This window comes from Tiliqua scincoides, chromosome 5, assembly GCF_035046505.1.
Source record: "Tiliqua scincoides isolate rTilSci1 chromosome 5, rTilSci1.hap2, whole genome shotgun sequence".
NCBI classification, from domain to species: Eukaryota; Metazoa; Chordata; class Lepidosauria; order Squamata; family Scincidae; genus Tiliqua; species Tiliqua scincoides.
The window spans coordinates 139,835,713-139,851,357 of record NC_089825.1 but is presented as its reverse complement, the minus strand read 5'-3'; the positions used below and the strand labels follow the sequence as shown (position 1 = coordinate 139,851,357).

Here is a 15,645-nt window from a genome sequence, read left to right as displayed (position 1 = left end):
AATATTCAACGAGCATACTTCTGTACAGCTTAGTACCTCAGAACTTCCACCATGTCTCTGTTTTTTGGTTTACCGTAAGTGAGATCAACACAAATTCCAACCTTTTACCCAACAACTCACTGAGTTCCACACTCTGTCTAAATGCTTTCAATGCAAAGGGATCCTGTGCTGGCACCATGGAAGTTCTTTTCTCAGCATTTCAGAATCCCCTCAATTACAATTGTGGAATGAAAGTCAAGCTAAGGGCTATCATTGGAGGACTCACCACTTATAACGCCAGGCAGATGCCCCACATTGTCAATCTCTATAGGATACCACAGGTATGTGCCTTCATCTCTGTGTATATAAAAGTTAGGGAAGGCAAACATGCTGTATTTCTACATATGTCTCACCCAAACTGATGGGCCAAAAGACTCTGTTGTGCTCTCTTTGCTTAGTATTGGCCATTCATGTTTCAATCAGGTTCTAATTACACTTTGCATGAGAATGTGTGCATACTGGGTATTAGAGTTAGGTTGCTTTCTAGTTAGAAAACCAGAAGCTAAGCTCTTCTAATAATAATAATAATAATAATAACAATAACAATAACAATAACAATAACAATAACAATAACAATAACAATAACAATAACAATAACAATAACAATAACAACAACAACAATACAGGTATTTATATACCGCCTTTCTTGGTTGTCAGATTCCTCCTCAGATTTCTCCTTAATTCAAAATGGTTTACGTAGGCAGGCTGTTTAAATCCCCGTAGGGATTTTTACAATTAAAGAAAGGTTCTATTTTTCAAGAACCACACAACATTTCAGATGGAACTTTTGCGGTCTGTTATCACTTTCTGGCCTCCTCCCACACAGGCTGACAAGCAGCTCCTTCCGAAGAGCAGGTGGAATAACTCGGCTCAGCTTGTCAGCTGCTTCAAGGTCTTGCCGTTCTTGGTGCTGGTGGCCTCGAACTGGCGACCTTCATCTTCAGGCAGTTGGAGGCTCAGCCCTCTAGACCAGACCTCCTGCCCTCCTGCTACCAGCAATGTGTCAACTGGTAGTGTTCATAACATGTGCTGGCCTTCATTTTGCACACTCAGGGGAGGGGAAAATTTGAGAAATTGGTAGTAAAGAAGCAATGGGCAAGGAAGGAAAGTACAACCTGCCCATTTTCTATGCCAAATCCTGAACCATTTAAAAATTTTAATTGGACTCTGACATGTGGCATTGTGCATAAGATATAATTAGCACTCCAGTAATCCTGGCCAGTCAGCAGTATCAGAAATCTCCACAATATTTGCTGGACAATGAAACACAAATTCAAATCAAACTTCTATTGTGTCACGCATCAGGGGACGCAATTGCTATTTGCAGATTGTGAATGGTTCTTAGCTCTGAAAATATCTCTGGCATTCCTTTTAGCTCAGTTACGGCTCCTTTGATCCGGCCTTAAGTGACAAAACTCAGTTCCCCTCCTTATACCGGATGATCCCAAATGAAAAGGCTCAGTACGATGGGATTGTGCAGCTGCTTCGGCATTTCGGATGGACCTGGGTTGGCCTCATTGTCTCAGATGACGACAGCGGAGAGACCTTCTGGCGGATCCTGAAGTCCAGGCTCCTCCAGAGCCACATTTGCATCGCTTTTAGGGAAGTTGTTCCAATGCTCAAGTCCTTCTTGGGAGAAATGGAAAAGCAGATTCATGACCAACTGGAACAAACACGTTCCACCATCTCCTCAGCCAAAAGCAACGTGATTCTTGTTCATGGGGGGTTTCGTTCCATGGAGGGTTTACGCAAGATTCTATCAAAAAGTGAATATGATGAAATGAAACCAATACAGAGGGTTTGGATCATAACAGCTCACTGGGATTTCTCTTCTGTATTCCATCTGGATCTATTCACACCACAAACTTTCAATGGCACTTTGTCCTTTGCACTCCACACAAATGAAATGGCAGGATATGCAGATTTTCTTGAGACATTATTTCTTAAAGAATTTCATCATGTTGAGTTCCAGCTCTTCTGGACCCTAGTATTTCACTGTTCATTGCCTTTAGCTGACAAATATGTTCCAGCAGGAAAACGCTGCACTGGGAGGGAAAAGTTGAGTAGCCTCCCCAAGTCCATATTTGAAACAGGAATGCCTGGTCATAGTTATGGCATCTACAATTCTGTTTATGCTCTGGCACATGCGCTCCATGCCATATATTCATTGAAGTCAAAGCAGAAATTGATGGGAGATGGAGGTTCATGGGACTTCAGGGAAGTTCATCCTTGGCAGGTAGAGTGGATTCTCCTGTTAATTCAGTTTAATAAGAAACATCATACAGGTTCAGCCTTGTTATACATTGATTTTTTATACACAAATTTGACTCAACATGAATGGCCACTGCAAATGAGAAGGAATATGCTGATCCCTGGAGAAGGGGAAAAATGCATCCCTTTAAAATCAGTTTAAAAAACTGACCAGTCCTTTAACAATAGCTTCCTTAATGAGAGAGAGAGAGAGAGAGGGCAGCTGGCTGACAATCCATCAATCCTTCTCTCTCCAGGCGACCCCTCCCTTCCTCCTGAGCATGTGAAAGAAAGGTAATCACTTTGCATTGGTGAAGGGAGGGACTGAGTGAAGTGCCTTTGTAAGCCCTTGCAGGACAACTGATTGATGGATTGTCTTCTTAATGACTCTTATCTTACATCACAAAGGTCAGCAAGGTTGTTTTTAAATCACCAGAGAAAAGAAACTTGGTTTTATGCATTGATTTGCTATAGTGCGTTTTTTACCTTCTATGTGAGTGCTTGGAACAGAATCCACACAAATAAATAGGCTCAACCTGTAATTGGCAAGAGTACCTTGCCCTACTGCAGATATTACCAGCACCCTCTCTCTTTCCTGCTGGTTTCACATATGGCAAAAATGGAAGTGTTTTCTCAGTAATTTAACCAGGACTGGCAAAATCATCTTAGGTTTTGTGCAGTCCCCTTTCGGGCGCAGTCCTAACCAACTTTCCAGGACCGAGATCAGGGCGATGCAGCTCCGAGATAAGGGAACAAACATTCCCTTACCTTGAGGACACCTCCATGACTGCCCCCAACTGCAGCATATGCCCCACTGGCACAGCCATGTCAGTGCTGGAAAGTTGGTTAGGATTTGGGCCTTAATTAGTCTTCTCTAATGAGTCATTTCTAAGAAGAATACAGGGTGGGCCATAATTTGGACAAAATTGGTGGGAGTTAGGGAGTGTGCTTATGAATGTCATCCAGGACGTGGTGCATTTCCCCCACAGTCCGATCACTGATATTCAGGGCATTCTTATGCATGTCTCCACTTACAAGAAAGTTAGACTGAGTTCAGATGGGGTTACTTCCAGGCAAATGTGCCTCAAACTGCATCTAATAACTATAAACATTCCATCACTTTACAGTACGTTTGTGATGGCTGCTGCCAGGGCCGCACACTTAAGACTAGTGCTGTGGCCCTGGGGATAGGGCCATTAACTTATGCGCAAATGTAACAAATCCAAGAGTTTCAGGGAAGTTGCACTAGGTTTTGACCACTGAAAGCAGCTCATTCACATTTTTCTCACTTCCAAACTAGCTTCACTCCTTTCTGAAAAATGTTCACTTCAACAATAGTGTCGGGGAAGAAATATTCTTTGATGAAAACATGGATTTGGCAGCTCCATATGACATCATGAACACAGTCACATATCCCAATAAGTCCTTTCATAGAATCCGTGTTGGACAGATGGACCCCTGGGCTCCTGCAGGAAAAGAGTTCACCATCAACAGAAGTGCCATAGTGTGGAATCACAAGTACAGCCAAGTGAGGATTTCTATTATCTTCCTGAATTGTAGAATCCACAGCAGAAAAAGATCAGAGGAAGGGTGTGCTCTGACCCAGAACACTTCATTCTCAGTGCTGTTGTTGTCTCAGGCCCTGTTGCACCATGGTATTTTGAGTGTCACAGAGACTCTTTCAATCAATTTCATTTAATTTAATGAAATTAAATCTGGATAAGACAGAGGCTCTCCTGGTTCAGAAATCCTCGATGCAGGTGCTGGATTATCGGCTAGCTCTGAATGGGGTTGCACTCCCTCTGAAGGAGCAGGTTCGCAGCCTGGGGGTTCTCCTGGACTCGCAGCTGCTCCTGGATTCCCAGGTGGCGGCTGTGGCTAGGGGGCCTTCGCTCAGCTTCGGCTGGTGCGCCAGCTGCAGCCGTACTTGGATCGTGACATCAAGGTGACATCAAGGTTAGATTATTGTAACGCACTCTATGTGGTGCTGCCCCTGAAGACGGTTCGGAAACTGCAATTAGTGCAGAATGCGGCAGCCCATGTGGTCACTGGAGCTAGGCGGTCTTACTCTGTCAGTCCACTTCTCCGGGAGCTACATTGGCTGCCCGTTCGTTTCTGGGCCCAATTCAAGGTGCTGGTTTTGACCTTTAAAGCCCTATACTGCTCTGGGCCAGGATATCTTAGAGACGGTCTACTCCCGTACAATCCGGCTCGTCCTCTTAAGTCATCAGAGAAAGGCTTTTTACAAGTGCCGCCGCCTAAGGAGGTACATGGGGCGGCGACAAGAAATAGGGCCTTCTCAGTAGTGACACCAACATTATGGAACTCCCTTCCCCTTGACCTGAGAATGGCTCCCTCTCTTGAGAGTTTCCGGCGAGGCCTGAAGACACTGCTGTTTATACAAGCCTTCTGATTTTTTGGCCTTCTTAACATTTTTTACACATCTTGTAGTTTTTTACAGGCCTGAGTCCGCTGTGACTTGCTCTTTTGTGCTCTTTTTATTCTGTCTTTTAATCTGACTACCGTTTTTATGGTCTCTGTTAATGTGTTTTTCAATATGTTTTTATCTGCTGTTGTGCTAATTTATGTTTTTTAAGTCTGTTTTTTACATGTTGTTAGCCGCCCTGGGTCCCTTTCAGGGAGAAGGGCGGGAAACAAATAAAGTTGTTTATTATTATTATTATTATTATTATTATTATTATTATTATTATTATTATTATTATTATTATTATTATCCCTCTTAGAACCTCTGTGGGTAAATAGGTTGAACTCAACATGACAGACCACAGGAAGAAATGGCTGGTTTCAGGTTCTCAATGTGATGCTTTTCTACTTGTTGATAGATGCTTCCACAGTCCACATGTGTTGACAGTTGTCCTCCTGGACACAGCAGGATTGTTCGTCAGGGTGCCCAGGTGTGTTGCTATGACTGCGCTCAGTGCTCTGAAGATAGCATCTCGGTCCAGACAGGTAAGTAAAAGAGTACAAAGGGACATCAACTCCTGCTGCCTCCACGCCCCTGTTCCTCCCCCTCTTCACCCAGTTTTGCCACTAACCACCTCTCCCCACACACCCTCCTATCCATCACCTGCCCCCACTGTGACCTTACTAGGTTCTGCAGGGTCTGCTTGGCTGAGCTGCAGCACTGCTGCCTCATGAAGCAGCGCTCATAAAAATGGCCACCAATGGAGTGCTGCCTGCTCTGTTGGCCGCCATTTTCCAACAGTGGATGTGCCTTCCACCGTCGTAAGAAGCTCCACATGACAGATTAATCCTGATGATGAAAGGCTTGCTATAATCCATAGAGCAGAATTTGACAATATTTAAATAACGGTATGTGGAACTATAACTAAATAAAATCACAAACTGTGTGCAAGTTCTCCTGTACTATATTTGCATGAATTTGCTTGTTATTTCCAGATGCAGAAGAATGCCACAAGTGCCCAGAAGATCACCACCCAAACAGGAAGCAGGATCAGTGCATCCCTAAAAGAATAACTTACTTGTCGAGTCAAGAGCCCTTGGGAACTACATTGATTTCCTTGGCTCTCTTCTTTTCTGCAGTCACTGGAATAGTGATGTGGGTCTTCATTCAACACCACGATACTCCCATAGTCAAGGCCAACAACTGGAGCATCACCTGTGCCCTCCTCTGCTCTCTGCTGCTTTGCTTCCTCTGCTCCTTTCTGTTTATTGGCCAGCCTGGGAGGGTGACCTGCCTTCTCCGCCAAAGCGTGTTTGGCATCATCTTCTCCATTGCTGTTTCCTGTGTTTTGGCCAAAACCCTCACTGTGGTGGTGGCCTTCATGGCCACTAAGCCAGGAAACAGGATGAGGAAATGGGTAGGGAAAAGACTGGCAGTGTCAGTCATCATACTCTCTTCTCTGACTCAGAGTGGCATCTGTGCAGTGTGGCTGACCACGTCTCCCCCCTTCCCAGAATCAGACATGCATTCTCAGCCCACTCAAATCATAGTGCAATGCAACGAAGGTGCACCCACCATGTTCTACACTGTGCTTGGCTACATGGGCTTTCTGGCCATCATCAGCTTTGCTGTGGCTTTCTTTGCCAGAAAACTGCCGGATACTTTCAATGAAGCCAAGCTGATCACCTTCAGCATGCTGGTGTTTTGCAGTGTCTGGGTATCATTTATCCCGGCCTACTTGAGCACCAAGGGGAAATACATGGTGGCCGTGGAGATCTTCTCCATCTTGGCCTCCAGTGCTGGATTGCTGGGTTGCATCTTCATCCCTAAAATCTACATTATTGTTCTGAAGCCTGAACTGAATATCAGGGAACAGCTAGTAAGGAAAAAGGATTTTGCTACATGACTGAACTTCTCTTTCTTCTTATTTGTCTCGTTATTTTCCCCCTCACTTTTATGGTTTGTCTTTTAAAAAAATTGTTAAGTCCAACTACTTTGCTGTTTGTAAAACACTTTGGAACATGCATGCATTTAGTACATTAGAGAAGGTTCCTCATGTGTCATTTTTTTTGCCCAATTATTGTTCCAGCAGAGCCCTGCTCTTAACTTGATGAAAAAGAATGTGTATACACACACAAGCAAACACACACACACACACACACACACACACACACACAGAGAGAGAGAGAGAGAGAGAGAGAGAGAGAGAGAGAGAGAGAGAGAGAGAGAGAGAGAGAGAGAGGTTGATTACCCCTTATCTGGAATTCCAAAACCCAGAATGTTCCAAAGTCTGAGTCTTTCGCACGCTGACAGGACCTTGGTGGGAGTAGCACAATACGTGCCGGGGCACAACCCAGCCAAGGAAGCCAGGCAGCACAGCACAAGTGGAGGGCTGCTACCAAGCAGAGGATCCTGGCCATGCTGCTGCCACCACTGGCATCCCATCCCTTTGCCACCAGGCTGCCTCCCTTTAGCCCTGCTTGGCTACAGTGCTCTTCCACCAGGTCAATGGACAGCCATTTCAGCCAATGGGAGTGAGCCTTCTGGGTGTGACAGGGCCCAACAGCTCCCATTGCCTTCAGTGGCATCTCCTTTCGTTCAGTTTTACGCAGGGTTTTTGTGATGCACAGGCAGCTCCTTCACACTGCTAAAATGACACTGGAAGAATCATGATCCTGATATAAAGTCCATCTTTCTTTCAATTAAACGTGATTTAGAAGAGAATTTCCATTAAAAGATAATTTCAGTGTAAGTAAATTGCAATGAGCCTGGCATGTGTGTCTTGAATCAGTACTGCTGGGTAGGTACTAAAGGCCTGGGTGCCTTGAAAGAGGCCACTCCTGATCCCAGAGAGTGCCTTCGGGTGGTAATGGCAGGGGGCCCAGCCGGGCAGGAGATGCTCCAGGGTGGGGAGCTTGCAAAGGGTCTCCTGAAATAAAGACAGGCAGCTGGTAGCTTCAAAATACAGCGACACAGAAATGTTTGTACTTCAACAGATTTGTTGGTCTTCAAGTGGTGTGTGTGTGTGTGTGTGTGTGTGTGTGTGTGTTATGAGATAGAGGCTACAATCCTGTTGACACTTACCTAAGACAAAGCCTTGTTGACTATAATGGGACTTACCTCTGAGCTTCCTCAACCCCTTTTCTGATGTTATTGAGAAAGCATTATTGGCATTTGATGAAATTCAGCATGGAGTCAGGATGGGATAGCTTAAAAGAGGAGAAAAGACAGCAGCTGGCTCTCTCCTCCAGCGTAGCACTGGAGGACTAAGTGGGAATTTATATGTGATAGGAAGTAATGTCCACTGCAGGCCATGCTTGAAACTGATATATGCATTATTTAATAAATTGTGGCTCTAACATCCTATAAGTGCCTTGTCTTCTGTGATTTATTGGAGGTGTGCACACAATTCATAAAGTAAACCACAACTTGGTGGAAAAATGAAACCTTTCCCCATCTTTTGAAAACAAGTCTTGAGACTCTCAGTGTTTTGTGGAGAGTGTTAATGTCCCGGAACACACTCCAGCACTCTGTGTGGGTAGCAAGCTGGACAGCAGAATTTCAGAACATGGGATTCTGAAATAGCCAGCAATCTCCAGCAAAGAGCACCTCAATGAGGTCAGGGTGTGTAGAGAAAGTGAACTTGTTCATCTAATACATGGAGTAAGACTACATTTGAAAAGCCCCACATTGCAGGTTCGTGCCTAAATACTACCAGCATGCCCTTGCATTTCTCTTTGCCATCAATGAGATCAACAAGAATGCCAAGCCGATGCCCAATGCCACACTAGGACACCAGATGTTGGACAATTCTTTTAATGCAAGAAGAACCTCTTGGAACACTCTGGAACTCCTCTTCAGCAAAGTGAAACTTTCCAATTACAACTGTGTCAGGGGGAAGAAGTTAATGGCTGCGATTGGTGGGCTCACTTCTCAAAACTCCATGCAGAAGGCCAACATCTTGAATGCCTACAAAATCCCACAGGTATGTGTCTTCATAGGCATGTTTCTTCACAGGTGTGCACTTTCAATGCAGAGAAGTAGAGATCTGCTTCCAGTACCCTACCTGTACCCCCTCCAAGTGTGGAAGTTGACAGGACTACTCAGCAGAAGCTGCTGTCATTACAAATTACCCAGCACCCCCCAATAAAGACACAGGCAAGGGTATATGGTACAAAGGGCCACTTTATTAACTATTTAAATATACTTCAGATTGCAACATGGCCTAACAAATAAGTCATGCGGGTTCTACATGGGGGAAACGGAGCTGCCCGTCTACTTCCCCCTATAGTTATTTGGGCGACCACACCAGACTCAGGGCAGCGTCAGTACAAGCCTGCCGCCCCCTTCATTGTCACCCCGAAGGGGCAGGGTGGCAGGCTAGCTCAGGCCACCCGAGCGAACCCGCGGTGCGCCTTTACCACCAGGCCGAGGTTCATCCAGCCTGCGCCACCCAGCCGGGAATGCCAGCATGACCAAGCGTGGAGTCCACCCGGCCCTTGCCACCCTGCGGTGTACACCGATATGACCTTACCTACCCAAAACCCGCACGATACCTGCCACCCGGGGGGTCAGCCTAGCGCTTGGCCCCACCGCCCCACACGGAAACAAATTTCCGCAGGCCCAGTTGCATTTCAAGAAGAAAAGTATAATTGCCCAACACCGAAAGGTGTACTCCAACGCTTCTGAACAACTGGGGCGCATCATAGCTGATGCCTGGGTGATAAATGACACCGACTCCGTAAAGGAGTACCGCCCGCCTCACATACGAATTTACCTTCTTCCTATCCAGTTCAATCTTTTTAACATCAGAGGCATAACACCAAACACTGTGAGGCAAGAGGTCAGACCATAAGATGACCGTCCCGCAAGATGCTGATTAATGTGGAGAATATCGCTGTAGGCCTGAAGCCTCAAGGACAGAGTCGTCCTCTGGCCCAGGTCGTTCTCTCCCAAATGTATAACGACGATGTGAGGCTGGGCATGGGCATGCACAAACTCATAAAAAGCAGGAAGAAGCTGATCCCACAGCATTCCCCGCCGTGCAACCCAATGCACAGTAGCCAAGGAACCAAGCTGCAACTGCATGCCAAAGCTACTGGATGCCGCCCTCTTCCTTGCCCAGAAAACGATGGAGTGGCTGAAGATAATGACCCGAACTGCTCCCGCCCTGGAACCTGTGGACAGGAAAACAGGAATCACAATTCCAGAAACATGCATCACTTAACCATATAGCACCTGGCAAAGCCAGTGCAAGTGAGCGCCCAACCGCTGTCACGGGACGAGCCCGGAAATATAGCATGCAAAACAGGAACATGTGGCAGTGCCACTATAAACTTCTGGCAATGCCAGTATAAAGAGCGCCCAACCACTGTCACGGGACAAGCTCGGAAATATAGCATGCAATACAGGAACTTGTGGCAGTGCCACTATAAACACCTGGCAATGCCAGTATAAAGAGCGCCCAACCGCTGTCACAGGCCGCGCCTGGAAATTTCTGTGGTATCTGCATCACCCCTTGCCCCTACCACCAGGGCGAGGGGGAATAGCCGAGCGAATCCCGCTCAGCGCTTGTCAGGCTCTCTGACGTAATACGAAAATGCGCAGGAGCGCCAACGGCCAATCCTCTGAATGTCCCGGGCTGGGAGGCCGATATCAGCTGCAGCCGATGCAGCCCCAATCCTGAAAGAGTGCAGGCCGTAATCTTCCGCCCGAAACCCCAGGTCCGCCACTGCCCTGCGAAAAAGGACCCTAACTGGAAAAACATAACAGGTGAGGCATCAACATGACAGAACAAGGCATCCCAAACCACAGGACGTGCAGCCAAACAAGACCAGCATCAGCAAAACTTGAGGCCTTGGCACAGAACGCCAATGCCGCCAAGTACACTGATAAAGACCCACACGATACGTTAATGCCCTGCAGGTATAAAAGAACCGCATCAGGTGTTCTGGCGGAATAGGCCAGACTTGGGGTACGGCCAGGGCTGCCAAAAAGGCCTCAAATTCCCTTGCCTCCCTTTGATAGCTGTGAAGGTAGACGGCGCAAGCGCAGACAAATTTACATGCTGCGCTCTGCACAGCCAAGGGTCCTAAGCCAAAGGGGCATCGGGTCGGGATCCCGCCGCACCCCTGGAGCCAGCTGCCGGAAATGTTCCACCTAAAAAACAAGATAGGGTGTCGGCTATGCCGTTATCAAGACCCTGGATGTGCCTAATGAAAAACAAGGTGTTAATCTTAAGGCAATGCAAAACAAACACCCTCACCAGTCCCATTACCCGTGGGGACCGGGACGTCTGCTGGTTAACGACAAAAACCACAGCTTGGTTGTCGCACCAGAAACGCACGGTGGAGTTGGCAAATTCCTCTGCCCATAATTGAACTGCCACCGCAAGGGGGGGGACAGCCCTAAAAAATCATGTCTACAGTAACCCCTTCTGAAACCCATGTATCCGGCCAAGGGGCAGAACACCATCTCTCTCTAAAATAACTCCAAATCCAAAACCACCCGAAACATCAGAGTGAACCTGCAGCCCCGCCCCAAGTAAACACTCCTGCTGCCAAAAGGATACACCATTATAAAACTCCAAAACTGTAACCAGATTCCCCATCTGCCTTCATGTCCTGGGTGATCCGCAGGCGATGGTGAAGCCTCTAATACCTGCCATGCAGGCATGCAGCCTCCTGAAAAAAGGCCTGGCTGGGGGCAACTACCCTGCAGGCAAAATTCAGATGTCCCACGAGAACCTGCAAATGTCTCTAGGACATTTTTGGAGCCTGGAGGCCAGCACGTATTAGCTGCTGCAGCCTAACCAACCTGTTGCCAGGCGGCCTACTGCACCGCTGTACAGTGTCTAATTCAATACCAAAAACGTAAGGGTAGTTGCGGGCCCCTCAAAATAATAGACCATTGAGGCGAGTCGTGCTCTGCTCACCACTAACCACTCCAAAAGGGAGGCAGATTTCTCGAAAGGGCACAGGAAATTGCGCATCTCATTGGTAGCGCTTTATCCAGATATAAGGAACCATTAAACTGAAACCAAGCAAACAAAAATCATCAGGGTGGACGGGCAAGAGTCTGATTGTAAACACAATATCCGCCTTGGCCATAAGGGCGTCAAGGCCACAGCCACATACTACCCTGATAGCTTGGTCCAAAGAATATATCATAATGAACTAAGGTGTGCAGGGATCCTATCACTAACTGAACCCCCATAAGGATAGGACAGATGGTGAATGAGATGGAAGGTCCAGGGACCTTCTTGGAACTACACGTAACAGGAACACCTAAACATTGGGAAACGGAGGAGACTTAAAGGGGCCCGCCAGATGGCCGGCTCCCTATTCCTTATCTATCTTAGCTTAAACTGTTCCTTCCATACCCTTTACCGACAGGAGATTCCTGGCCCAGGTAGACCTGGAGGGAGGGGCCGCAGGAATCTGAATCCCTTGTCACTACCTTCAACTAATGATTGAGCGTCCGAAAACTTAGGATACCCCTACAAAATACAGCCAACACCTCTACTCTAATCAGGGTGGGCCACCTTCCCAGCTTGAGGGGGCTGACCACCCCCACTTTTGGCCTGCCCAGCTCGGAGCCTGGGACTCCTCCTAAATCCTGCCAACTTGGGGCACACGGACACCGAGTGCTGGCCGTTGTACTGCCCACTGACATGTGCAAGGGTGCAACCTGCCCTGCCGCACCGCCCCATGGAGTTAAACTCATAGCAGGAGCGGGGGGGTCAAAGCATCACACTCCTAACATCCCTGCCACTGGCCCGGCTGCGCCCAGAGCAAATGCCCACTAAGGATCAATCGCCCAAATTGGACCGGGCCGGCCAGATAATTTGAACCCACAATCCTGCTCTGAAACCTGCCAGTCGAGGGGATAATATCCAGGTACTTAAAGTGCAGCTGCCCGTGCTGCCTACATTTGAATAACTACTGCAGCATAAATAATATATCAGGTCAACCAATTATTCTAATTTCTACCAATTTTTCTGCCTTCACCCCACTTGGGGGACAGGCACTGGGTCACCCACCTTCAAGGCTGGCTCAGGTTGCTCACACAATAAACTAAACACATTAACAAACTCGCCCCGCTAAATTTTCCTTTAACTGCCAAGGCGAGTTGACCACCCAAAGGCAGGGCCACATCCCACTAGGCCACTCGTGGATGCTCACCTGACCCTTCCGTGGCTCCCTGAGAGAAAACCCCATACAGGACATCAGCATAAGGAGCTAGGCTGTAAGGGACACCAGAGACCATCAAGATCCGATGCCTGTACCTGAACAGCTGGAGGTCCCGGAGCCTGTCGCTCAATGAGCTTGTCCAAAGTGGTTAATCCCTTCTGTGCCCAGAAAATGATGGAGTGCCCACAGATAAGAACCTGAACTGTCCCTACCCAGGAACCTGGGAAGATGCCACCTGTGGCTGCTGCTGCTCATCAGGGTCCCACTGTGCTTGCACAACCGGAGGTCTGGCTGGAGCCTGTCACTCCTTAAGCTCCTCCAATGGTTACTCTGGAAGAGAGGATTTGCGTTAGGTTCGCCCCACGTCCCTTCCTGGTAGACCTCCCTGGGGAGGGAAGCACCTGATGCATTGACCATCACCCAAACCAGCGTTTACACATTGCACTCTCCTTCTTAAAAGCTTCTACCTGTGCAACCAGAGCCCACAGCTCAGCTGTATCATCCTCCTCCTCTGAGGAAGAAGTCAGTGCGAGCTGGGGGGGGAGCCTTCCCCCCTGATTTCTTATTCCTCATTGGGCATACAGACGTCTCAACAAAAAACCTGGGGGGGGGAGTGGTGGCAACTGACAGCCACCTCTCACCCCTCCAATATATTTCTATTAGAGAAATATATATATTATTTCTGAGAGCCCAGTCCTATGCATGTCTACTCAGAAGTAAGTCCCATTATAGTCAATGGGGCTTACTCCCAGGAAAGTGTAGACAAGATTGAAGTCTTATTTATCATGACCGTCTTATTATTTAACAATCATTAATTAACAACAATTGTATTTTTTTTTAATTATTATTATTAATAGCCAAAAAGGGGGGAGGGTCAAGCGGGGGGGGCGGTTTGCAGTGAGTACTGCTCAACCTTGCTTCACAAAGCAATGATCCCCTGCTGAACCACCCCGGGCTCCACTCAGGGCACAATCCCCACAAGGTCTACTCAGAAGAAAGCCCGTTCTATTCAATGGGGCTTACTCCCAGGAAGCGTAGCTAGGACTGCTCAACTCCAAACAACCCGCACAGCTTCAGCCAGCAGCAAACACTGCCTGCCATTCACTCTCCACTAACGTGGGAGGCAGGAAAACAAGCGTGGGGCAGGAGGGCAAGCGGGAGCCACGCACACACGGGCCCACAGTCCAACCCAGCCAGGGGGGAGCTCAGGCAGTATACTCCAGCTGCCCCCAACCGAGGCGCAGCTGCAAGCAGCAGGCTCGCCCCTCCGGCCAGCGGGAGGATGGGTCTCACGCCCACACAGCCCCCGCAAGCCACCCTAACCAGCCAGCGGGAGGCTTAGGTTGGGCTCAGGCATGCCTGGCCCCTCGCCAGGCGCAGCTGGTCGCCGCAGCGCTTATCAGCGTGCCCCAAAAGGCGACAGCAGGGGCGGGGGAGAAGGCAGGCGCAAGCAGCACCAGCCTGGCTCCACTGGTAGCTGAAGCCCAGCAGCCAGCGAGCCCGGAGGCGAGGACCTCAGGTCCCGCTCTCACCACCCACAGAAGCACGCCAACCCCCAAACCCCGAAGCCACCCTAACCACCCAGCGGGAGGCTCAGGTCGGGCTCATGCACGGCCCCTCCTCAGCCGGGTGCCAGAATTGGCGGGGTGGGGCAGGGCACTGGAGGCGGCACCAGCCTGGCTCCGCTGATAGCCACAGCTCAGCAGCCGCTGAGCCCGCGAGCGAGGCGCTCAGTCCCGCTCGCCACCCACGAAGCACACCAACCCCACCGGCTCACAGCCAAGGGGAGCGAAGAGTCACCCCTGCTTGAAAGCAAGCGGGGGGGGGAACCCCCAAGCCACACTAAGCAGCCTCAGCCGGGCACAACTGCCTGATACTGCTCACTGCCCTCCGGTGGAACCCTTGAAGGGCAGGTGGGCAGGCAAGGCTCCCACAGCAGAGACGGTTGAGCTCGGAGGCCACCCCACATGGCCTTCAGTTGGGGAGCAGCAAGCAGGGATCCTCCCTTGACCACTGCCTGGTCCCGACTGCGCGGGCTTCCCTGAGCAGCCTGCACGTGGCCCCAGACCAATTAGCCCCCAGCCAATCGGCTGCGAGGCTGGCCCTTCCTGTGTCTCGTGGGCGGGCAGGGTGAACGCCGGTGGCGTGCTAATACCCGTGCCACCGGAATTCTGTGGGCTTCTTGGAATGACAGGGCCATGGCCTTATAATTCTAGTACGGTTTGCTTCACCTCATTACAGAGCATGAGCCCACTGTACTTTAAGCCATGAGTCAGACACGAGTCAATGCAATTCCTCTCATAGTTGCTTAGCATTCACTCCATGGTATAATTTTATGTGTGTATCAGTGCTCTCTGCTCCAATAGCAAGTTTTTGAAGGGTATATCTGTTGGAGTAGTGTTTTCTCTGAATGTAAGAAGAAATACACTGTTTAATAATGAAGGAATACATTTCTCGCTTTAAAAATATTTGTCTCCCTGACTAGCTGAGCTATGCGCTTTTGACCCCATGTTGAGTGATAAAATTCAGTTCCCACTTTTCACCCGGATGATTCCAAACGAAAGCCTTCAGTATGCTGGAATTGTTCAATTGCTTAATCATTTTGGATGGAATTAGATTGGCCTTTTCATACCAGATGACGACAATGGAGAAAATTTTCACCAAACACTGAGACTGAGTCTCCTCCAGAAAAATATTTCCTGCTGCACTGGTGCTCTGCACGCTTAGGATTGGGCCATC

At 48.6% G+C, this 15,645-nt stretch overlaps 1 protein-coding gene across 1 annotated transcript; it reads left to right on the top strand.

Moving 5' to 3' along the window:
• Positions 1-3,658: 3,658 nt before the first annotated feature.
• On the top strand, positions 3,659-6,620 carry LOC136653913 (vomeronasal type-2 receptor 26-like). The gene is made up of 3 exons (XM_066630784.1): positions 3,659-3,817; positions 5,214-5,259; positions 5,710-6,620. Exons 1-3 carry the CDS (start codon positions 3,659-3,661, stop codon positions 6,618-6,620), a joined length of 1,116 nt encoding a protein of 371 aa, XP_066486881.1.
• Positions 6,621-15,645: the final 9,025 nt, after the last annotated feature.

What these genes read in the sequence shown, in the direction of transcription:
- LOC136653913 (XM_066630784.1), top strand. Translation starts at nt 3,659, where the DNA reads ATGGATTTGGCAGCTCCATATGACATCATGAACACAGTCACATATCCC. An exon ending in GGAATCACAAGTACAGCCAA is followed by an intron (nt 3,818 to 5,213) that starts GTGAGGATTTCT and finishes CAGGTGTGTTGC; the next exon opens with TATGACTGCGCTCAGTGCTC. An exon ending in TAGCATCTCGGTCCAGACAG is followed by an intron (nt 5,260 to 5,709) that starts GTAAGTAAAAGA and finishes TGTTATTTCCAG; the next exon opens with ATGCAGAAGAATGCCACAAG.